This window comes from Pan paniscus, chromosome 1 (assembly GCF_029289425.2).
Source record: "Pan paniscus chromosome 1, NHGRI_mPanPan1-v2.0_pri, whole genome shotgun sequence".
Lineage (NCBI taxonomy): Eukaryota > Metazoa > Chordata > Mammalia > Primates > Hominidae > Pan > Pan paniscus.
This window is the reverse complement of record NC_073249.2, coordinates 156,634,487-156,659,970: the sequence shown is the minus strand read 5'-3', so window position 1 is coordinate 156,659,970 and position 25,484 is coordinate 156,634,487. Positions and strand designations below refer to the sequence as shown.

Here is a 25,484-nt window from a genome sequence, read left to right as displayed (position 1 = left end):
TTAATCACTCTAGCACCTTTTAAGTGTTATGAGGATTGAAGGTCGTTTTAAAAGCATTCAATTAATGTAATTCAGTCTTATTAATGAAATGTACTGATTTGAGTACACTTTCACTTTTTTTCCAGTTTTAAGTAAGTCTTTAAGAATAATTTTCCTTCATGAAGAGAAAGTTAATTTACTGCATGGGGGAAAAAACATAAAAGGTCAAATGGTGCATATGTTTAATTCCTTGATTATGAAAAACGTATTAAAATGCAGGAAACTATTAGAGGTAAAGATACATATAACTCTACTGGATATTTTCTTGCATTGAACTTTTTTTTATTTTTTAAGATTGTGAAGCATTCCCTCCAATGGCTTTTTGTCAGTTAAGACTCCAAAAGAATCTTTTATAACATAGAAGATAGTATTGAGAAATCAGTGTCTGGAGCTTCCCCAGCCAAATGTTTCTTTTGAGCCGATTAAACAAAAAAGCCAAGCAAATCTGTACAAATAAATTGATTCTGATTTTCCAAGCAATACATGTGCACTATAGCTGAGAATACTGTGCATACGATGCAAGCACCAGAATCTTAATGCTCTGACTACTACTTTTTTCCTCTATTTAATCATAAAACAAAGTTGTAAAAAATGGTCACAGATAGATTTTTGCCTATAATTTTAGGGTGTTCACAGACCCTGCTCTGTCAATTTAAAAACATACATATAAAATCCTTGCTATTGAAAGACAATATATATTAAACGATATGAAAGAAGTATTTGAAAATAAACACAGGTAGACTTTTTTTCTGTCCTGGTATGTGTGTCCATGTGTTCTTTTGTCTGTCAGTCAGTCCCCTAGTGCTAACTCATCCTTATCCTCTCCCCTTCATTTAGGTGAAGAATAGGAGCGTGGGATTTACAATCTGATTTTTAAATAGATATTAATATTTATAAAATTGTGTAAATTTATAGAATTAGAAATACAGTAGAAATATTATCTAATTTATAGAACTAGAAATCAAAATACATCTGCAGATAAGTTTTTTTGTTTTTTTTTTTTGAGACAGAGTCTTGCCCTGTCGCCTAGGCTGGAATGCAATGGCACAATCTCAGCTTACTGCAGCCTCCGCCTCCTGGGTTCAAGTGATTCTCCTGCCTCAGCCTCCGAATAGCTGAGACTACAGTTGCACGCCACCACGCCCAGCTAGTTTTTGTATTTTTAGTAGAGGCGGGGTTTCGTCATTTTGGCCACGCTAGTCTTGAACTCCTGGCGTGAAGTGATCCACTCACCTTGGCCTCCCAAAGTGCTGGGATTATAAGCATGAGCCACCACTCCTGGCCGTAAGTTTTTTAAAACTTACGGATTTGTAACCAGCAATTTATTTCCTAGGTTCTTCTTACGGCTCTGTATAGCTAAAGGGGAAAAAAAATATAGCCAAATACTTTGAGAGTTTGCTCAACCAAATTTCCCTCTAAATGGAACAAATACATACCATCTTCATTCACAAAGCCTTTGCTGCATGCATTCCCTTAGTATACTTTATTGATAAGCCATCTGCCTCACAAGAATTGAGCAGATTGTATGAGGCATTTGTAAAGTTTCTAGCACATAGGTGATGGTAGATTTTTGTCTAATGCTGGATTGTTCCAGTATGATATTGTTAGGTATCAGAAACCCAAAGACTGATAAATTGCCTTTTCTAGCCTCAAAAAAATGTATTTGCTTGGGGGTGGAGGGAAGAGCTATTTAACAACTAATTTCATAAAAGGCCTGTTGCTTGTGCCGATTTGCAAAGTTGTGTTAATTGGGAGGACTCCACTGTCTTTTCCATTAGTGTGAACAAAAGTGGCTAACAAAAAGGGACTTGATTTATCCAACTGCAAACAGGGTTCCCAGTGGTTAGAGGGATTATGCATACCTGTGTCTGCTCTTTTTTTTCCTTTTGAGACGGAATTTCGCTCTTGTTACCCCAGGCTGGAGTGCAGTGGCACAATCTTGAGACCACAACCTCCACCTCCCGGGTTCAAGCAATTCTTCCTCCTCGAGGAGCCTCCCAAGTAGCTGGGATTACAGGCATGCGCCACCACGCGTGGCTGATTTTGTATTTTTAGTAGAGACGGGGTTTCTCCATGTTGGTCAGGCTCATCTCGAACCCCCGACCTCAGGTGATCCACCCACCTCGGCCTCCCAAAGTGATGGGATTACAGGCGTGAGCCACCGTGCGTGGCCTGTCTGCTCTCCTTTATCTAAAAGACCTTCCACCTAAATACAAAGATCTTTTTAGAAGCTTGAGATGGAAAAGAACTAAAGCTTGTTCATTAGGACTAAGAGGATTAGTATTGTTTTACGGATGTGTATAAAGCCTCATTGTCTAATATTATTTGACATGCTTTCCTGCCAATATCACGCACCAGTTAATTTTTTTTTTCAATGTAGCAGTAGTGGTTCCCTACGTGTCCTACCTGTGAATCTTCAGAGTATTATGGGGAACCTGTAAGTTATTTCTTGTGTTTCAAAAGCCTATCAGAAATCATGCACTTTTCTATAATGTGACTTTATAGGCCAAATGATAGGTTATTTAACTTTTTTTTTTTTTGAGATAAGGTCTCACTCTGTCACCCAGACTAGAGTACAGTGTCACGATCTCAGCTCACTGCAGCTTTGACCTCCCAGGCTCAGGTGATCCTCCACTTCAGCCTCCCAAGTAATTGGGACCACAGGTGCACACCACTACACCCAGCTAACTTTTTTGTATTTTTTGTAGAGATGGGGTTTCTTTGCGTTGCCAGGCTGGTCTCAAACAACTGGGCTCAAGCAATCCACCCACCTCTGCCTCCCAAACTGCTGGGATTACAGGGATGAGCCACCATACCCAGCTGCATTAACTCATAATAAAATTGATAATAATGATCATTTATATATAACTAGAAGCTTTCCCTTACTTACATCCAAAGATGAGCCAATTGAACCTTCTCTGTGCATACTTCCTTCACTTTGCTTTCCACATGACAAGATTTCTAAGTCTCTCTCTGAAGTATAAACTGGAATGCATTCACTTCACAAAGAGTGGACTTCTTTTCTTGAAAGCTTCAAACTTGTTCTTATCCTTAGGGTCTTTCTAATTTGTTATTTCCTCTGTCTGGAATACTCTTCCTCCAGAAATTCAAATGGCTTGCTTCTTCCTTTTAGTAAGGTCTCAGCAGATAACACTTTTTCCGCCATCCCCTGTCCTATTTCATTTCATCACAACACATTAGTCCTTTCATCTTTGTGGGGTTTTTTGTGTTTTTGTTGTTGTTGTTTTTTGTTTTTTGTTTTTTTGAGATGGCGTTTCACTCTTGTTGCCCAGGCTGGAGTGCAGTGGCGCAATCTCAGCTCACTGCAACCTCCGCCTCCCAGGTTCAAGCAATTCTCCTGCCTCAGCCTTCCAAGTAGCTGGGATTACAGGCATGTGCCACCATGCTCGGCTAATTTTGTATTTTTAGTAGAGGCAGGGTTTCTCCACGTTGGTCAGGTTGGTCTCAACTCCCGACCTCAGGTGATCCGCCTGCCTTGGCCTGCCGAAGTACTTGGATTACAGACATGAGCCACCGCGCCTGGCTGTGTTGTTTTTTTATTGAAAGTCTGCCATACTAGACCTGAAGTTTTATGGTATCAGGGACATTCACTTCCTTTTCCCTACTCTATTTCCAGCAGCTAGGAAAATCCTTGGAACAGATTTACGTACATAATATTTGAAGAAGTTTGTGAGTTTTTTGACTGCCTCTTAATGATATTGTAGATACAGTGAATAAAACAGGCATGAATCCTGTCTCCAGATTCTATATTTTCTATAGTCTTGTTTAATTGTGAGCCTAAATAAATCTGAAGTGATTTAAAACTGTCATAGATTGGTTATATTTATTTGCTTTAATATATCTGTCATTCGTCTTCAGGTATATGTCTTATTCCTATGTAAAACAGACATTAACATAATTATTTAATCTATTAGACCTACAAGAATCTTCAAAATTATGATTCAACTCTTCATTTGACTGACAAACTGACACAGGTTCTTAGAAGTGAAGTGAAATTTTCTCAAATCACATGCTTGATGACAGGGGTGGGGTTTTTTTGTTTGTTTTTTGTTTTTTGTGTGTGTTTTTTGTTTTTTGAGATGGAGTCTTGCTCTGTTGCCCAGGCTGGAATGCAGGGACGCGATCTCGGTTCACGCCATTCTCCCGCCTCAGCCTCCCGAGTAGCTGGCACTACAGGCATCTGCTACCACACCCAGCTAATTTTGTTTTTGTATTTTCAGTAGAGACGGGGTTTCACCATGTTAGCCAGGATGGTCTTGATCTCCTGACCTCGTGATCCGCCCGCCTTGGCCTCCCAAAGTGCTGGGATTACAGGCATGAGCCACTGTACCTGGCCAACAGGGCTGGTATTTTAAGCCAGCCTTCTTAACTTCAAATTCAGTAATTTTTTTGTTGTTGTTGTTAGCTGCTAAATGATGTGAAAATAAAATATTTTAAAATCCTCTTCAGTTGCATAAACTTTTTGCCACTTAGTTTCTCTATAGCAAAGTATCATCTATTTGTTCAGTAAGTTATTGTACATAAATTGGCTTCTGGTGGTTTAAAGGATTTTATTACAACTACCTTTTTCTTTGGTTTGAATTTGTAGTTTTAATTATGAAATGTGTCAAACATACAGAAAAATGTAGAGTCATATAAAAGATTTATGTGTACCCATCACAGAGAATAAATAAGTGTTAACATTTCAGGAAAAAAAGAAAAAGGCATGAACCCTGACCTTCTGTTATTTGTCCTTTTATCATCAAATATTTTAGCATGCATGGCATATAGTAGGCACTCACAATAAATGTTAAACTATTAAGTATCTGTAACTGGCAGTTACATATGTCTGATTCAAAATGAGAAAATTAATTACCATTCTTTGTATTCACAGATACTTATTTATGAGTGACGTGCAGTTAGTTATACAATCAGCCTCCATAACCATGTGTTCCACATACTTGGGTTTAACCAACCCCTATCAAAAATATTCAAAAAATAAAAAATAATGACATTAAAAATAAAAGATTTTAGAAATACAGTATAAAAGCTATTTACATAGCATTTACATTGTATTCAGTATTAAAGTTGAGTATCCCTAATCCAAACCAAAATCCAAAATGCTCCAAAATCTGAAACTTTCTGAGCACTAACGTGGCACAAGGTAAATGCTCATTGGAGCATTTCAGAATTTAAATGTTAGGATTAGGGAGCTAAATCAGTAAATATAAGGCAGATATTCCAAAATCTTTTTTAAAAATCCAAAATCCAAAACACTTATGGTCCCAAGCATTTTAGATAAGGGTTACTCAAGAGTATGAGGGTATGTGCTTACATTATATGCAAATACAGTTGTACCAGTCCTGAGGTGAGTATTCATGGGGAATTGATACCAGGACCCCAGAGGATATCAAAATACACAGATGCTCAAATTCTTTATGTAAAATAGGATAGCGTTTGTATATAATCTGTGCACATCCTCCCAAATATTTTAAATCATCTCTATACTAATAATAATACAATGTAAATGCTGTGTAAATAGTTGTTAGACAAGAAATAAAAAGTCTGTACATGTTTAGACCATCAATTTTTTTCCAAATATTTTCAGTCCCAGGTTGGTTGAATCCACATACATGGAACCCATGGATACAGATCAAATGCTTTATTACACAACACCATTTTACATAGGGGATTTGAGCATCCTCTGGTTCTGGTATTTGTGGGAGGGTCCTGGAACCAATCCCCCACAGATACTGAGGGACAGCTATATGCTTTTCTTTAAAATTCTGAAAAGTCTTGGCTCTAGCTAATGTTAGTTGATTTCTATGAAGGCCATAATTTGTAATTTTGCTGAGGCTCACATTCAGTCAACCCATCCATTTTCTGTATAAGCACTAGTGAAAGTCACTTAGCCAGTTGGCTCTACACCCAAATCTCAATAACCTTGTGCTCTAACTCTCACATATTGCATCTTGACTGCATTGTGCCAAGAGGTATTCACTAATGTAGATACTCTGTAAGGCTTCAAGTTTGTTTGTTTGTTTTTACCTCCAAAACATCTAAAACTTTTACCTCTAAAAACATTCAAGGTCAAGTAAATTATTTAGTGAACTGTCTCAAATGCCATTGTCATTAAGGTATATTTGTGCGTGTGTCCAGCACATTCATTGGGACTGACTGTGTGACAGACATTGTGCCAGGTTCTGGACTGACCCAGGAAGCTCACAACTTTGAGTGATACATGTCAATAATAAATATATGTATCTTCTGTTACTTAGCAGAAAAGAGGAAGCCCTAACAGCTTGCAGAAGTCATAGCAGTGAGGGAAGGAATGCTCTACAGAAGTTGACAGATAAGATGAGTGATGTTATTAATAACTTGTGTATCGGCACAGAGACATTATGGTTTTTGTCATGTTTGGGGCACTACAAGTCACTGGACTACACACTGGATGCAGTTGAGAGAATAGTTCAGATGAGGTTGAAAACAAAAGCAAGGATTTTTTTAATAGTCAAAAGCTTCAAAATTATTTTAAGCAAGAATATGTATATGAAACAAGTTTTTCTTGAGAAATTGCAGTATTTTCTTTAGAAATATATACTTGAATATATTTAAGTACTGTAAACTGTGTTTCCAAAGTCAGCTATTGTGGAATTGGCTGGGTGCAGTGGCTCACGCGCCTGTAATCCCAGAACTTTGGGAGGCCAAGGCGGGTGGATCACCAGAGGTCAGGAGTTGGAGACCAGCCTGGCCAACATGGTGAAACCCCATGTCTACTAAAAATACAAAACTTAGCCTGGCGTTGTGGCAGGCGCCTGTAATCCCAGCTACTCCCGAGGCCTAGGTAGGAGAATGGCTTGAACAGGGGAAGCGGAGGTTGCAGCGAGCCAAGATGGTGCCACTGCACTCCAGCCTGGGCGACAGGGCGACTCTGTCTCAAAAAAAAAAGTCATCCATTGTGAATGAATGTACAAAACGCTTATTAATAAGTGTAATATTAAAATATATCTTTTCTGAAAGTTTTAGTGACAAAACAAATTAGTTACAGATTTAATGTTACCAAAATTCATGTACATTGAAGATTTCGGGACATTTTATACTGGTGGTGGTGGGGTGGCATCTTAGCTTGGGTTTAAATATCATTAGTAATCGGATAGCTCTGTAGATGATTATCAGTATATAAAGACATCGTGAGCAGTATTTAATAAGAAGAGTTGCTGAAGTGACTTTTTGCAGGAGGATGAATGCTTTTTAAAAAAAAAAAGTTTATACGTGCCTCTTCGCTCTTCCAAAAAAAAAAAAAGAGAGAAGAAAAAGAAGAATAAAACGAGAGACGAAGGTGGATAACACCTTTCTCTAGACCGCGGTGCCTCTCATTTCTCGGGCTGCAGGCGACGGCTGCTGGGCCTGCGCGGGGTGGAGCCGACGCTGACGCGCCCTGCGCCGCAAAGCATTGTGGGAGCTCGGGCCCGCTAGTGTCGTGGTTGGAGGCGAGGTGGGGCGGCCGTTTGTTTTCTCGTGGTCTCGAGCTCGCGCGCTCTCATCCCCTCCCCCGCGGCGTGCGGCGGGGCGGAGAAACGGCGGCGGCGGCATCGGCAGCAGTAGCAGAGGCTGTAGCATCGGACACCCTCCTCTCTCCCGCAAACCGGTTCCTCTTTCCCCTCCTTCTCACTGTTTGTTGTGTGTTTGATGTGTTAAAGCAGGAGCGAGAACCCGAGCAGCGCCATGAGCAACACTACCGTCGTCCCCAGCACTGCAGGTCCGGGCCCCAGCGGCGGGCCCGGTGGCGGAGGTGGTGGTGGCGGCGGAGGCGGCGGCACCGAGGTAATCCAGGTGACTAATGTCTCCCCGAGCGCTAGCTCTGAGCAGATGCGGACTCTCTTCGGTTTCCTAGGCAAGATCGACGAACTGCGCCTCTTCCCGCCGGAGTGAGTATCGTCCACCATCACTGTTCCTGCTAACGCCGCCTCAGCCTGGGCCTGACACACACAATTTCCTTAGGCCCCTGTCGCTGCTTCCCCGGGCCAGGCTGCTTGAGTGGCTGGTGGCTGTTGGATTTACTTAAGACGGTTGTGTTCCAGGCCTACAAAAAAATGCAGAGAGGCAGGGCCAGGGCTTTTTGGAATTAGGAAACACTGGCTGTTATTCTCGGGAAATTTTTTTTTCCGCCTTAAATTGTGCCAACGTGGTCGTTTGGCTTTGGGGACTTAACGCAAGACTAACCGCAGTCTGTACGTCGTATATAGGTTAAATCCCTTTTTTAAAAAACTGAGTATTTGTTCTTTGCGTTCTTGGAAGAAAGGTAACAAAATTATTCATGCCTGTGTTAATTTGGTGTTAAACTTTGTAGGTTGTTCACTTACTGTTATTGCTGTTATGTGGTTCTGGCCCAGCAATATAATTAAAAGATCATTTTCTTTTTGACAGACGCTTAGTTTAGTGAGCCTGATTACTTAATTTTTATAATGTCAAAAGACGGGTTATAAACCAGAGATTTTCCTTTGTTTGAATATTATACAGATTTGTGATATTTCACAGTTGTTCTTGAGAAGGATTTTTATAAATGTTGAAATTTGAATTAGAGTGTATGATTTTTTATCCTTTTTGTGTCACTTTTATTTTGAAAATTATTTCTATCGCAAGAATATTAAATAAGTGGATGAATTGTAAAGAAAAAATAGTTAAGCTAAGAAGTAAGATAAAGTGTACTATTAAAACACAATTGGAATAATCATAGTCTTGTGCTTTTTGGAAGACTTATTGGTGGAGAAGTGACAATTCAAATGTCATTATCAGTAAATATATATTGAGAATTTTATGATGTCACTTAAATACTAAACAGGAAATTGGAATCCTCTAAGAATCTACTGTTATGGTACGTGTAACCATTAACTTTCTGCTCAATAAAATAGACAAAAGTTTATCATAATGAGATATTTGTTAAGTATTAGCGTATTTCATCACTTTCCACTTAAAATACTTTCACAAGATTATTGGTGTTTTCAAATTGGTATGTTTCTAATTTTTAGGGAAATGTACATGTGGAGAGAGGATTTACTTAGTTTGCATGACGTGGAGTTCTGGGAACAAACACGTAAATCTTTATTCCTGTTATTTTGACAGATACTTGATTTGGTAATGAAAGACAAATAGCTTTCATAACATGAACATACAAAAATAGATGCTTTGCTGTTGTTCAGTTTTCTTAAGACTTACTGTTTTAAGCTTGTAAAATTAATGAACAGTAAAATAGCAGAAAATAGTGATACATTGGATGATTTTAATAGTTTTATTAGTGAGATATTTGAGGTATTCGATTTACTACAATTCTTTCCAATCCTACAAGTTAAAAATTTTGTTATGGTTGCTGACTTTTAAATGCTGTTTATTCTCTGAAGGCAGTTTTATGATGCATTTAGAAAAAAGGTAAGAGAGATGTAGGCATTATACTGGTTCATCTTTTACCTAATGCATGACCAGTATACTAGAGGAAGTTGTGATGGACCAGAGTCTTTTTGTTTTGTAATCAAATGAATAGTTCCTTCATAACCAGGACAGCTAGTATGTGCTTGAGAATGTCTCCCTCAACTATATGATCCGGGATACTCTGCATTAAAAGGACTCCCTTCCCAGTATTGGGAGAAAGAGAGATAAATTGACACATTTTTACTCTGACTCCTTCATTTATCTTCCCACATACAAGATCATTTTGTCTTTTAAAATGTACAAGGTTACAATAAGTTAAATGTTATTAGTGGCCTTCTACATTTGATCAGTAATGTAGATGGCTACTTTTATTTACTTGATGTTGCATTTTGTTTTTTTAACTATAAGTTTCAATACACTAATCTGACTCGCACAAGTTGCATATACTTCCCAGTGGTCCACAGGGTTCATCATTCCAAAAATATTTATTCATAACATTGAATGGCTCAGATTACATAAAATTCTATCTGTTGTGAACAGGTCACCTGATTGTAACTATTATCTACACAGTTGGCCTTCTTCATCTCTGGGTTCCACATCCATGGATTCAGCCCACTGTGAATTGAAAATATAAGGAGAGAGCGTCTGTACTGAACATGTACAGACTTTTTTCTTGTCATTCCCTAAACAGTACAGTATAGCAACTATTTACATTGTATTAGGTATTATAAGTAATCAAGAGATTTTAAAGTATGCAAGAGGATGTGCACAGGTAATATGCCATGATTTTATTTTTCCTCCACCTCTTCCCCCTCCCTGCATCATTTTATATAAGAGACTTGAGCATCTGTGGATTTTGTTATCTGCAGGGAGTCCTGAAACCATGGATACTGAGGGAAAACTATATGATTTCCCCCAAGAAGGCAGTGACATGCACCTGTAACTCTTTTTCCCCTAGACATATCTGTGACATGCTTAACTACTTTTGTTTTTCCGATGTCACCTTAATCAGAGAAAACTTCCCAGACCACCCTATGTAAAATAAAGCACCTCTGCTGCTGCTTTATTCTCCTTAACACTACTTTTTTTCTATAGCACCTGTCACCAGTTGACAGGTTAAGTTTAACAACTTCTCTCCTGTAGAATATGAGGTGCTTTAAAATACACGTATGACTGAACCTCACCCACACCTACTGAAACTCTTCATTTCAGTTCTGAATGCCTATTTTGGGGAAACATTTCTGGGATTATGACAGACATTTCAATGACAACCTGCTCTAGGAGGTTTCCTGCATTGCCATTGTTAAGTCCATCTATTTATTCCTTCTTTTAAACCAGAATTTCTGGCCTGTAATTTTACTGAGAAATAGAAATACTATCTTTACAATAGGTGATATTCTAACTGTCTCTACAGCATGATGGCTCTGCAGCTATTTGAAAGCATCTGTCAGTGAACCCCACATATACTCTTTGTTAAACTGTTATTTTGATTCTGGTTGTTTCTGAAATGCGTATTGGAAATGCAGCATTGTTTGAATATCTATTGTGTGTGAGTTGCTTTCTAAATGTACCTTAATCCTTACAAACCCGGAGGAAAAAAATGTTTTTGACCCTGTTTTACAAGTTCGTGAACTGAAATTTACATAGGTATTTTTTGTATGCCCAAGCCATACTGCCAGTGTCAGAACTAGAACTTGAACCCAAGTTGTGACTCTCCTTTACCACTTGATCAGGAGTTTGCTGATTTAGCCAAGTAACTTGTAAGATCTTCACATGCTTTCTTTTAGTGGGATTGCCCAGCAAAGTGCTTATCAGGTGATGATCCCAGTGAAGTATGTCACAGTTATGCAGTAACTTAAGGCTGCTGTAATACGGAGATACATTGAAGTTCATTAGTAACTTTTCAGTGACCCAAAATGGATACTTTAATGGTTATATAAGTATAAATTAGTATATTAGGTAAGGGAAAGAGTTTAGTGCACCTTTAAAGAAAAAATGGTTTTAATCGATGCACCATTTTATTGTATATTTCTTTACATAGTGAGAAGGGGGCACATGAGGTCAGCAGTCAAGTTTTCAGGTTAATGTCGTCTTTGTCACACACCTCCTTTTGTGGATTTCGGCGATACTTTTATTTATGAGCTCGAAATTCTCCACTTAGCACACGATTAAGGTGGAAGTTGGAAGGCTGATATCAGTGGCCTAAACCTGAAGTTCTCGTACGTTAGTAGGCATGAATACCTTGTTAAGAATCTGGGCCTTCATATAAAAGATTCTCTACAGACCCTTAGGTGAACAATGGAAATCTCAGGTTTTCTCTCTGTAGTCTAGAAGATTCTGAAATAGCCCTCAGAGGACACGTAAGAACTGTTAAAAACTACACCACCGCTCTTAGTTGGAGGACAGAAGTGGCATGCAGGACTCACTTTACCCTATCTTGTTCCTCATTTCTCCCTACTTTATATTAATTCTAAAGAGATACGGAGTAAAATATGTGTTGTATTTGGAAGCAGTACTTCCACAGAATTTTAGAGCACAAAAATTAATTTCAGGCATCAGTCCTCTATCTTATATTAACATATTATCTTATTAAGATAAATTTTATTAGGAGGCTGAGGCGGGTGGATCACCTGAGGTCAGGAGTTCAAGAACCAGCCTGAGTAACATGGTGAAACCCCATCTCTGCTAAAAATACAAAAATTAGCCGGACGTGGTGGCGTGTGCTTGTAATCCCAGCTACTTGGGAGGCTGAGGCAGGAGAATCGCTTGAACCTGGGAGGTGGAGGTTGCGGTGAGCCGAGATCGTGCCATTGCGCTCCAGCCTGAGCAACAAGAGTGAAACTCCATCTCAAAAAAAAAAAAATTTTAATCGAAGAAATGTAAGAATGTAATTGTGGGCCCAGATACCATCAAAAACTTGTTTTAAACCCATCTAAAGGAGGCCATTTGAAGTGGAGAGAGATGAAATTATATTTCTTATTCACAGTATTCAAATTCATATTTAATCTGTACCCTGCCATCACTTAACAGGTTTTGATATAGCCAAAGTAATTGGAGCATTCCTATGCCATTAATGAGTAGGAAAAAAAATATGAGTCACTTTAAGGTTGCCAAGTATAAAGAATACAATTTGAGCACGGGGGCAGTACTTTTTTTCCTAAAGAACTATTTATTAAAAATATCATATTTGGGAGTCATTTCTTTTAATAAGATAACAATAAAAAGTGTTAAAAGAATTGGTAGAGGTCAGTTTTAAGAAGTGTTAAGTGCTTGCTATTTCCCAGGGCATTGTGTTGGGTGTTAATAATATAAGATGATAGCATTAAAAGAGCTTTGTAATTTATTGATGGAAACATGGATGTCAGCAAAGAAATGTGAAGTGCCATAGCTTACTAAACCTGCTAAAGTACTTGACAGTGAGGCACACCTGCAGCCCCATCTATTGGGGAAGCTGGAGTGGGAGGCTGGGTAACATAGTAAGACCCCTCCCATTTCTTTAAGGAGAAATTGCTTAAACATTCTTTTTACTACTGCGGGTGCAACATTGTTAAACTTTATAGCAGCAGTGTTTCACATCTAAAAACCACTGTATTCTTTAAGAAACATTCAACAGTAAGCCTGTATAACAAGGTGGCTTAACTTGCTTGTGGATATCCTGTTAATTTTGCTTTGAACTTGGGTTAGGGTCTGTGTTTAGCCTGAGAGGTCCTTGTAGGGAAGCTTGTATCAGAAGTTCTAATGGGTTTGAGTTCTCAGGCCATATATAGCATCATGTTAGTGTTTGAGTTGTGATAAAAATTGTGGGGTTTTTTGTTAGGCCTAAATTAAAAGAAATTATTTTTCTTTTCAACAATGAATCTGAAATTCTTAGTATAACCAAATCTGATGCATTTACAATTTTATGTACACATTGGTGTGTTTCATTTTTTAGAAACTGTGAAGCCTCATTCAGATAGTATTAAAATATAGGATTTTCCTTTTCATTAATGAGTCCTATGATGTAAGTGTTATATTGATGTTAAAATGAAGTAGTTTTGTACCCTGGGTGCATAAAATTGTCAGAGAGAATTAAAGGAGAAAGAGCTCAAACTTCATCAGAGATCTTGATTTAATTCATGTGAAGAGTGTGGATTACCCCCAACCCCATGACTCTAATACACATTAGAGTGTATTAACTAGGGATGGTGTGTTTATTTCTGCCTTAGGGCACTAGCTTTCCAAATAACTTTTGGTATGGGCTTGAGCCATCCCTGTATTCATGCACAGAGTTTCAAGGCAGAAATTTGAGCTACCCTGTAACTTAACAGTTGGAAAAAACCCTGCTTCCTGTGTTATCTGTCTTACCTACACTGCCATAGCTTGCAGTTTAGCACTTGTCTTTCTTTTACCTAAGGAAGTAATTTGTTGAGGGAACTAGCCCTTTTGCTTATTGAAACTTTGCAGGGTAGCACTAGTGGAACGTAGTACTATTCCCATGTGTGCCTACATTTTTTCTTTTATCTGAAAGTGCTCCAAGCCAGAAATCCTTGATTATTTACAGTGCATAAGAGTTCTTATATGCTGTGGGTAAAAGAGTGCAGGGCATGGAACGTGTTTATTTTATGCAGTTCAAGAAAACTCATTGATTATTGAGTACATGTTCGTTCTCATGATATTCATTTGTCCCTGATGTAAAAATTGTTCATCTTTCTTACTCTGAGAAAGCCATTAGGAAGTTTCTAAGCCCCAAACTACTGTTACCTGTATCTAAAAATAGCTGGTATTGGTATTATGAAAGAAACTGTTGACAATTTTGTGGTCCCCTCGGTCTCTGAGACTTTAGTACCAAATTGTTTTTAACCTGATACACTGTAAATATGAGTTATGATTATAAGTTTTTATCTGAACTGCAATTCACTACATTATTTCAGTGAACAGTATATTATTGAGAATGTTTTCTTTTGAATTTAACTACATTAGTATACAGTTAGGTTTTTTTAATCTGTTTTACTTTTGAAACGTGTTGGTTTGTGAATTAGCATTTGTTTTAACTGCTATTCTGTTTCTCTTTTATGTTATTTGTTTATTTTTTAGTGATTCGCCTTTGCCAGTCTCATCTCGTGTCTGCTTTGTTAAGTTCCATGATCCAGACTCAGCAGTTGTGGCACAGCATCTGACAAACACTGTATTCGTTGACAGAGCTTTGATAGTCGTACCATATGCAGAAGGTTTGTGCTTTGTTTAACTACCTATGTGGGCATCCTAAGATGACCATCTACCTCAGTAGATATAGAGTGAGCATTAGTAGCATGTTAAATCTAAGCTATTAACATTTTTAAACCCTTGTTATACTGCAGTCCGTAATTTTTGCTTGCAGATTTTTTTTAATTCTAAAAATTAGAAATTAGGTCTGTTATTATAAGGTATTTACCTTTTGTTTTCTTTTAAAACATTTTTAAGTTGTTTAAAACCATGTCCCTTATTGTAACTCCCTGAGATACATCTACTTAGTTAATTTAATGTTAAGTTTTATGAAAAAGCCCTGAAGGTAAATGATTCACTCCATGTATGCTTACAGAGCCTTCAAATAAATGCATGATGTTATTTCTGTTTTAAATAAATGAGTAGGTTGATTTTATTTTCTTAAAGCTTCCTCACATTGATAATCTGGAAAAAAAAAAAAACACACTGAATTTCAGTATACCAAGGGTTGCAGTGATTTTGGTTTTCGTGAAAGTACAAGATTTCCTGTAGCTTAGGTGCCAAATGGGCACTGGGTGTTTTATTTTATGCCAGATTTTCTTGTTCATTCTTGCTATATTTCTAGAATATCTCTAAATAATAAATTCTTCTCTCTGTTATTTGTGTGTGTGATTTTTATAGTGGAGAAGGCAAATGCAAAACCCTTCCAGATGCCTGAAAAACAGTGGGTCCTCTGCAGCTACAGGGGATTCTAGACATTAACTAAAGGCCAGCAAGCACTCAAGTGCCCCAAGTGTTTTCCTGGTGTAACCATTTGTTAACTACATTTTCTCTCTTTTTACATTTTAGGCTGTTAAAGTAATTTGACAGAAAAAAATGAGCAGGTTTTTTGGATCTAAAAAGCCACTGTGACAAGAAATTTTAATACCATTTTGTAAAATTTTCTAAGGCGTATTTTATAATTAGTTTGTTCCCAATGTACTGCTACTTGATTTGCATTTTGGTAACTATAAATTTTACTCGAATCACTGAAATATGATAAAACTGCTGGATTTTAAGTTAATAATTTAATATGCTGACCAGGATTTAAATGCTTTCCCCTTTCCTTAATAAACTGGTCAGCGGAAGTGGAATCTTAATATTGTTCATTTTAGATGCTATCTGAAATCTTTGAAAACAAATGTGAGCATTTACACCATACCTTGTAAAAGTTGTGAAATGTCTAGTCCTTAACAGAGAAGTTGCCTCTGGTTTTCTAAAGAAATTAACTTATATTTATAAATGGGTTAAGGCATGTTATGTAATAGTACCTCTGTCTCCATGATATTAAAGTGTATGAGCCCAGTTTTAAGGTTTTGTAATGTATAGATAGATAAATTTTTGAGTTAGTGTGTTTTGGTTAAGCAATTTCTTTTATGTCAGTGTGCCTGTTGTAGGATAAGACCATCAACAGAAAATTTACAGAATTCAAATTCAGGATGAATAAAATAGAGTATAGGTCTTGGAACAAGGGTCAAATCATGTGAGTAATATGTAAAACATTTTGGTTAGCCTGTAAATTTAAATTTTTTATTGGCTAAGTATTATAGTTCCCAATCCCTGAACATAATACAGTATATCATATAAATGACTTTCATAAATATTTTCAGGCCATAGTAATTTTTCTAGACCTATTTTTAGAAGTGAAGTATTTAGGAATATACAGTATATAGAATTAGGGGAATATTTCATTCAGAATTCTATTGTTGCTGAATTTAATTCTGGTATGATATACTGTATTAATGTTACCTCCAGTAAATACAATTCCCTCCAGATTTAGCTATTACACTTCGGTGTTAGCTCTTGGTCAGTGTTTTAGAACAGTAGACATAGTCTACGGTAAGGAATAGTCTTAATTGGTAAAACTAAGATAGCTGAATTTGGAAGGAACTCTTTAATAGTAATGGATTTGGGGATTTTTTAGGTTCCTTGGTTAATGTTTGTTTCTTTTGTCTGTTTCTTTTTCTTTCATTTCTACACATTCATGCAGTATTTCATGGTTCTATCAAAGCAGCAGTAAAAAAAATACTCTTGACGCATGAAAATTAACTGGTGAGGGGCCTCATTGCTATTTTTAAATTGTAGTTTTATTTTTAAATAGTCTTTTTTTAATCAGAGGATCAGATGCATGACTTTTTTTTTTTTTAATGGATGCAGATCTTCTATCAGGTGTCTCACAATAAATTCAAGAGGATTTTAGTTTGCCAGAAATGTTGCAAATGCACTAATTTGAGTAAGATGTTGATACTGAATATATCCTCTTGAGACATAATTTTGCATGCAAAATTATCCCATAATCTTTGTAGGTTTGTTAATATTGATGCATTACTGCCCTATATCTAAATGATCTTCTCCCCCTTCCCCTCCATAACTCTTGGTATCTAAATTGATGACAGCTCTGACACAAGCAAGATAACAGTGCTGTGTAGTATACATTTGTTTATATTATCGGCACTTCTCAGTATAGGTGGAAGGAACCATTACCTTTATTTAACAGTGGTTTTTCTTTTTTGTTGTTGTGTTTTACAGTTCTTTTCCCTGGTTCAGCCTGAACTATATACCAGGCCCTGCTGAAAATACCACCCAACAGTTTTCTTCTGCAGCTTATCCAGTTTCTCTTAAGTGCCCTGTACATATTGTATGTTTTATGATGAGATGCAGTTTCTTAATATGTATTACAGAAATACTACTGGTATTTGCAAATATGTAGTTTAATTGTATTATTGAACTCTCATTTTGGGGGCTTGGGCACATTAACAGATTAATCCATCTGTATAGGGCTTTTGCTGTTGGATAGAATTTAAATTGTCTACATAAATATTTGTTTTAGGACCCTTAGATTTTATCTGAATACACAGATTAGGCTTTAAAAACAGATATATATGTCATTTTTGGCTTAAGGAGTTTGGCTAAGTTAGCTTTTCAACTGGCACTGTATGGCAGCATTTTTTGGTATGGTTAGCATGGCACATGGCGAAACATAAAGCATTTTACTGTACAGGTAAGGAATGTGCCATGTTGTTTTACCTATCTCTCTTTCTCTCTCACTCCCATGCACACATCCTGTGTGTATTCAGAGACCTTCAGAAACATTCATATTCATTTTCATGAGTCAGCAAAAGCCCTACGCTTGATTCCAACAGAATATTTCCTTTACATACTTTCTTCTCTTAATTTTTACAAAATTTGTATGGTAGGTGTAAAAGAAAATCATAGTAACTGTACCATATTATTAACCCCTAAATCAAACTTTTTTTGTCTTGTGTATCTTGATTTTTCTGTGTGCTTTATAGTGAAGCAGCCGACACGAGTCGTTGTTCATAAAACAGCTTTTGAAAGTTGAGAGCACACCCCTGGAGAACCGACTGTGCTTGCTTACGTTTGGTTCATGACTTAAAAATCGAGTACAGGTGATGAAATCTTGGCAGTGTTAACAAAAAAGTAGTGTGTATTGTGCTATTTTTTTTTTACTCTAGAAACTTAACCATTTGTAGAGAAAAAGGAAACAAATTTTCACACATTGAAGTTCATTCTGACATAAAATTAATGATAAATAATCATAGAAATCAAGCTTTGTATTTTAGCGAACATAAGTACTTTCAACAAACTCAGGTGGTGTATCAGGGAGACATTTTCTGGGTGTTTTTGTGTGTTTTCTGTCTTAGAAAAGAATGTGTTCTAATGCAAGGATGTTTCTCTGCAGGAGTTATTCCTGATGAAGCTAAAGCTTTGTCTCTGTTGGCACCAGCTAATGCAGTGGCAGGTCTTCTGCCTGGTGGTGGACTCCTGCCTACTCCTAACCCACTTACCCAGGTACTAGTTCTATTGAATTCTTAAAGGGTGGGGAAAAAAACAGAATTGTGGATAAAGCTAAACATATTTGAGCTTTGTAAGTACTCATAAGATTCTAGTTCAGATAGCATTATCACATGTCTATATCAAAATCACAAATAGTATAGAAGATCTCTTAGACTTTTGTATTTTAAGAACATTCTGAAAAATCATAAAATATCTGTTCTGTCACTTTTACCATTGGCTCTCAAAATAACCCATGAGTAGTTTTGGAACAGTCTCGTGAGGCATGAACACTTCTCTGAACACACTGTTAAAAATATGTTCATTTGGACCAGGAAAGAAAACTGAAGTTAAAATTTCACAAGTGAGCCCTTCATTTTTTTTTCCTTCTCCTTTATCTTTTCCTGTTATTTGGGGGGTTTTGAATTACATAGGTGGCTTGAAAACAAAGGCAGTTCTTGATGGAGATGTTTGATATGGGAATGTGAAAGAAAATTGGTTGCAATAGTGTTTCTAACACTGACAATGCTGTACGAAGCTTATCATTTTAGAACTAAAAGGCACTTTAAATACTGTGTATTCTAATTACTGAGATTGTAACTGGTCAGTAGTTTCAAAGATTGTAGTGAATGAGCCTCAACTGGAAATTTATAAAAGCATTCTTTCTAGTGTATCATTTTGCCTGTCTAAATAATTGACTAATTGACTCTTAACTGTGAAGTGCACTATAGAATGAAAGATTAGGAGTTCCTAAGCTTTTTAGGTGTGACTTTTATCACTTAACTCCTAGGTTATTTCTTTTAACCTATAAAATGAGGATCTGAGTAATTTTCTTTATTCTTTGTTCTGTTTTGTTTTTTGTTTTTTGTTTTTTTTTTTGTTTGTTTGTTTTTGTTTTTTTGAGATGGACAGAGTCTCGCCCTGTCACCCAGGCCGGAGTGCAGTAGCACAGTCTCGGCTCACCGCAGTCTCCACCTCCCTGGTTCAAGCGATTCTGCCCCAGCCTCCCGAATAGCTAGGACTACAGGCATGCCACCATGCCTGACTAATTTTTGTATTTTTAGTAGGGATGGGGTTTCACCATGTTGGCCAGGCTGGTCTTGAACTCTTGGCCTCAAGTGATCTGCCCACCTTGGCCTCCCAAAGTGCTGGGATTACAGGCGTGAGCTACCGCGCCCAGTCCAGATCTGGGTAATTTTCTAAATTCCTTTAATGTATAAAGCTATGCAATAGCTATGTTGGACAGTAAGTTAAAATAGTATTAACACAGCATTTTGCCTGTTACGAATAAACAGTTAAATTATAGAAAGTTTGATAGTTTGTATTTACTAAATAAATTGAAACAAGGAGAACTTGTAGCACAGGTGGAGAAAGTGAGGCTGTTTCAAAAGCTACAGATGGTTTTAAAGTAGCCTCACTTTCATGATTTGTGTCTATTACATTATGGATTAATCAGAATTGGTGTCAAGCAGGTGGCAGAACCCTGCAGTGATTTGAACAGGGAACATTTAAGGAATTACTAACTAGTTATAGGAGATTACTAGCGGAACTCTAATGAATACAGGAATCACAAGTATAAGAAACAACCACTACCTCTGAGGCTGAAGCAGAAGAAACACCCATTTAGTTCAGGGGACTCCTCTTTCCCCATCTATGCTGAAACTTAGATTTGTTTTTGGAAGGGTGACTAGTAAATAAGTTCTCTTGGGTGCCCTGGGGAGCTGCATAAGGAGTTGGTATTAAAACTTACTGAGAGGTGAGGGCTACTGGGTGTTTGACATGGTGCTGCAGGAATAATCAGAAAGGGGACACAGCAACCAGGAAGAGCCCCTTCCTTAGTCAGTGTCCTTCCAGCACTCTTTCCAAATGAAGTCTTATATCATGGCAACTGTCAAAGGAGAAATGCTTTGTAAAGGTCCTGCCTCCAGTAGCACAAAACAGCAGGGCAAAGAATAGTAGATTTGGATCCTGAGAAGCAATAAATAATTAAAATCAGCACAAGAATATGTTGAAATATTTTGTCTTTTTTTCTTAATCTAGGATTTGGGGGGAAATGTGTTGTAATGGGTGGAACATGGGTGTCATATAGAGCAAGACTCCTATTTCTGTTAATAGATTGCTATTGGACCACAGCCATTTGTTTAGGTATCGTCTCTGGCTGCTTTCAAGCTATGATGGCAGTAGTTATATGGTTTGTGTACAACTGAGGAGTTGTATGGAGACCATGTAGCCTGAAAACTCAAGTTGTTATCTGACCCTTTACATTAAAAAAGTATTAACCCCTGGTATAAGGAACTGAAATGAAGTTTTAAATAAATAAAATTTGACATTTCACAGATTGGCGCTGTTCCACTGGCTGCTTTGGGGGCTCCTACTCTTGATCCTGCCCTTGCTGCACTTGGGCTTCCTGGAGCAAACTTGAACTCTCAGGTATACCTTAGTAACTTCAAATTTTTGACCCATTTTTACAGAAGATCTGTTTCATTAACTGTTGGTTTGCATTTCAAGAGCAGAAGCTAATGGCTATGTTGTAGTAATTTTTTTTCTTGTTTAAACTTGTCAGAGCTTTAAACAGTCACTGAATGACTAACTCCTTATCCATTAATGGATTTCTTTTATATAGTTCAAAATAGAAAGTAGGTTCACAAGAAGCCAGTACGTTATCAGTGTGTCATAGAGTCAGAGTAAATAGTCATGAAAAGATAAGAATGTGGTTTATAATTTTTCTATCATGGAAATTTTTCTTTTATTTTAATTTAGCTAACCTTTTTTTCTGAAGTTCTTTGTAGAGGTCTTTTGCATTATATTGGCTAAGCTGTTGAGTTTTACGTGTTTCTTTATGTCAAAAAGTCTTAAAGGAGACATAATTCTATAATATCTAGACTGTTCAGCCTCATAATCTTTAGATAACTTGCTAAAGCTGCTCTATCCAATACTGTAGCTACTGATGTCACCAGTTTTTGTTTTGTTTTGTTTTGTTTTTTTTGTTTTTGTTTTTTCTTTTTTAATGTGGCTACTAAAAAATTTATGTTTCATGGCATGTAGTCTGCATGGATTTCTGTTGTTCAGTTTTCTGCCTAGAAAATATCGGTCATTTATTGTTTTATGTATTCTCATTATTCTTATGTTTTATTTTTACAGTCTCTTGCTGCAGATCAGTTGCTGAAGCTTATGAGTACTGTTGATCCCAAGTAAGCGTTTTTTCTTTGTTTTCATTGGTGATGTGGTATCTGAATGTCTACAGAATTAGAGTTTTTTTGATAGCTTATAAGAAAGTTATCAAGTTATCTTTTCTCAAGACAAGCAATATGTATTGTTACCTAGAAACAAGGAGAGAAATACAGAAGTAAGTAAGGTCCTCTAAACTATTTTGTTTCAGTGTCATTTGAGTCTTGAATAGTAATTGTAAATGACTTATACCTGGATGATAGCAAAAGAGCTAATAAGGGACAACTTCGTTTGAAGATCAGAGGCTGAGTCCTGAGGATGGTAGGAGTTAGAGGCAAAGCTGAGGGAATCACTATCCCAGAGCAAAGTAGTATTACATATTATATAATTAATAGCCAACATTTTATTTTAGGTGCTTTTGATAAGTGCTGTTCGTGCTGTCACAGAAATTGTTTCCGACTTGATGATGTGACAAATTCATCAGTTTTTTTCACTGGTTATTTGTTGGCATAATAAATTTGAACTTTATACCTTTTCCCCTTAACTTGGTGAAAGTCACTATCAGTAAGTGAGAGAGCATGAAAAGGACAGAATCGTTGGACTTCAGTAGTTAGTGGACTTTTTTGTTAGAAATTATCTAAAAATAAAACCAAGCATGTACCCATCACCCAGCTTATAAAATAAAATAATACCAATACAGTTGAAGCTTCCTGTATACCCATTATTTATTACATTTCCTGTTCTGCCCACAAATAACTACTAAATTTGTTGTCTATAATTTTTCTTTCTTTCTTTCTTTCTTTCTTTTTCTTTTTTTTTTTTTTTTTGAGACGAGTCTCACTCTGTTGCCCAACCTGGAGTGCAGTGGCGCAAACTCAGCTCACTGCAACCTCCGCCTCCCAGATTCAAGCAATTCTTTTGCCTCAGCCTCCCAAGTAGCTGGGACTATGGGCACAAGCCACCACATCCGGCTAATTTTTTGTACTTTTAGTAGAGACGGGGTTTCACCGTGTTAGCCAGGATGGCCTCAATCTCCCACCAAGGCTTCCCAAAGTGCTGGGCTTACAGGCATGAGCCACCATGCCCGGCCTACAATTTTTTTTTACATGTGTAAACCTGTAAGGGGCATCTTTAGCCTTTCCACTCAAGACTTCATGTGTAATTTTGGTAGGCCTTTGGCCTCTGCCTCAGTTCCTCCCCACCTACAAAGTAAAAAGTAATGCTCTTCCCCAAAAAATTACTATGTCATAATTTTTTTTTTTTTTTTTTGAGACGAAATCTCACTCTGTCGCCCAGGCTGGAGTGCAGTGGCGCGATCTCTGCCTCCCGGGTTCAAGCAATTCTGCTGTCTCAGCCTCCTGAGTAGCTGGGACTACAGGCGCCTGCCACCATGCCTGGCTAGTTTTTTGTATTTTGAGTAGAGATGGGATTTCACCGTGTTAGCCAGTATGATCTCGATCTCCTGACCTCGTGATCCACCCGCCTTGGCCTCCCAAGGGGCTGGGATTACAGGCGTGAGCCACCACACCGGCCCAAAAATTTTTAATTTATATGAATAAAAGTTCTCAGCATCAGCATATTTTCTTGTGCTGGCATTTCTAAAAATGTGTTTGTTTATGGAAAGTTAATGGATGTTCAGCAAAATAGGTATTTTTCTAATTCCAGATGACTCTTAGTCATTAAAACAAATACTTGTAAATATTCAAAACAGTGCTATGCTATATGTTGTTTACCAAAGTTATCATGGAGTCCTCCCCTCCCTTTTTTTGAAGGAATATTTTGCTAAAATGATGTTATATACTTAAGTATTTATTTGAAATGCTCGTGTGCATTTTAAAATATTTCAGATCCCATTTCTTGGTTCTGTTTCAGGTTGAATCATGTAGCTGCTGGTCTTGTTTCACCAAGTCTGAAATCGGATACCTCTAGTAAAGAAATAGAGGAAGCTATGAAAAGAGTACGAGAAGCACAGTCCCTAATTTCTGCTGCTATAGAACCAGGTAAACAATGTTTATGCAATTTTGTTGTGTGATTCTTAGCAAAAATGATTTTGACATAAATGTGGAATTGTGTTGAGTGACACCCTGGTCGTTTAAAATGTTATAAATTCTGATAAAAGATTGTATAGTGGAGTGCCACTCAGACGTATTTGGAGACAGTTCTGGTGGTCACAGGAGTACCAACTGCATCTAGAGGGCAAAGGACCAACATGTTGCTAGATATCCTGCAACAAACAGCACAGCCTTCCACAGCAGTGGTTAATCTAGTCCAAAATGTCAGTAGGATTATCTAATACTTGATATAATATTTTGTTTTTCTTATTATTTATGTTTATCTAAGTTGGGATAGCCTAATTTTAAATTTTTTCATTGATCAAGAGAACCTAGTGAAAATGCTGCTGTTTAAAATGATATTTCTTTAAAGAAAATTAGTTGTCTTCTTTGCAGATTGTCTTTTTGAGAGTAAATGAATAGATATCATATTATCTGCCCATATATATTTAGATCTATGGCCCTGGATTTTCTTTCTTATAAATATCTTATTCATTAATAAATGGGAATGTTTTTTAATGTGCCTATTATTAGGAAAATAATTTTAAAGTATAATAGTGGATAAACTGATACCAAATGCTTTATATGTATTATGTTATTTAACCAGGAAAACGTCAAATAATTAGCCACAGTTACATGGCAAGCAGTAGGAACTTTTAGATAGCACAGCCGGGTGTATGTAAAGTTTATGACACACCGTGTTCTAACTGCTGTTTATGTTGAAAATATATGATTAAAGTGACTGAATGTAGTTTCTTTATGAACTGATGTTTTTACCAATATTTTTATGAATTTATTATAATGACATTCACAATAAATTGAACCCTATTAATGAAATGACTTAAATGTAAGAGAAACTCAATCTCACTTTGATGATAGTCAATGAATGTAGAATACAATGACTTTATTTCTCTTGTTATGTCCCCAGTTAAGGAATTTCTTATGTGTAGTTCTAGATTTCCTTTCTATATTTACACAGTTGAAAATTGGTAGGGAAGAGGAGTGATGAGCAGATAATAGGAAGCGAGCTAGCTTACTAAAATCTGATTCTGTCACAGAAGTGGACTAAAATCAGTGAGTGAATCATGACTTTCTGCATTTGGGGGCCAAATATTGAGTCTGTGAAGAACCAAGGAAAGGAAAGGGGACCCCTCATTTAGAACCTTGTCAAGAGTAAATCAGAGCCAGAGAATGAGAAATTTACCCTCTTTATAGACTGCTTTACAGAAAACACTTCACAGCCTCTTAAGTCTGGCAAGTAAAATAGGCAAAGGAACCTTTAGTTAGCTGAGAATTAGAAGTCTAATTTGGATCTACCAAAAGCTTGGATGATTTGCAATTTATAGTATTTCAGTAAGCTTCAAAATCGTAATTATAAAATGGTTACTTGTGACATTCAAGGGTTGTATGTAAAAGCTGAAAACAAGGTGAAAAATCATTAGAATAACTTCTGAAAGGGAATAATCTTCCTATTTGATGTGTTTTTTTGTTTGCTTGTTTTTGTTTTTGAGGGGTCTCACTCTGTTGCCGAGGCTGGAGTGCAGTGGTGCAATCACAGCTCACTGCACCCTCCATCTCCAGGCTCAAGCAATCCTCCCAGCTCAGCCTCCCCAAGTACCTGGGACCACAGGCACACACCGCCATGCCCAGCTAATTTTTGTATTTTTTGTAGAGATGAGGCCTCACTATATTGCCCAGGCTGGTCTTGAACTCCTGGACTGAAGTATTGCTCCCGCTTCAGCCTCTCATAGTGCTGTGATTACAGGCATGAGCCACTGCGTCTGG

General features: G+C 37.1%; 1 protein-coding gene across 12 annotated transcripts in view; it reads left to right on the top strand.

The window, feature by feature from the left end:
* Positions 1-25,484, top strand: part of SRSF11 (serine and arginine rich splicing factor 11) — a 46,331-nt gene that overhangs the window by 8,231 nt on the left and 12,616 nt on the right. For 4 of the 12 annotated variants that reach the window (XM_003830609.5, XM_024925836.4, XM_024925833.4 and 1 more), the window contains exons 2-7: positions 7,743-7,967; positions 14,539-14,672; positions 18,389-18,498; positions 20,818-20,910; positions 21,622-21,671; positions 23,521-23,648. In XM_003830609.5, the coding sequence (XP_003830657.1) occupies positions 7,765-7,967; positions 14,539-14,672; positions 18,389-18,498; positions 20,818-20,910; positions 21,622-21,671; positions 23,521-23,648 (718 nt within the window). In that variant the 5' untranslated portion in view covers positions 7,743-7,764. Of the gene's footprint in view, positions 1-7,489; positions 7,968-14,538; positions 14,673-15,327; positions 18,499-20,817; positions 20,911-21,621; positions 21,672-23,520; positions 23,649-25,484 lie in introns of those variants that run through there. The other 8 variants (XM_024925847.4, XM_008956048.4, XM_008956043.5 and 5 more) reach the window with 6 other exon arrangements.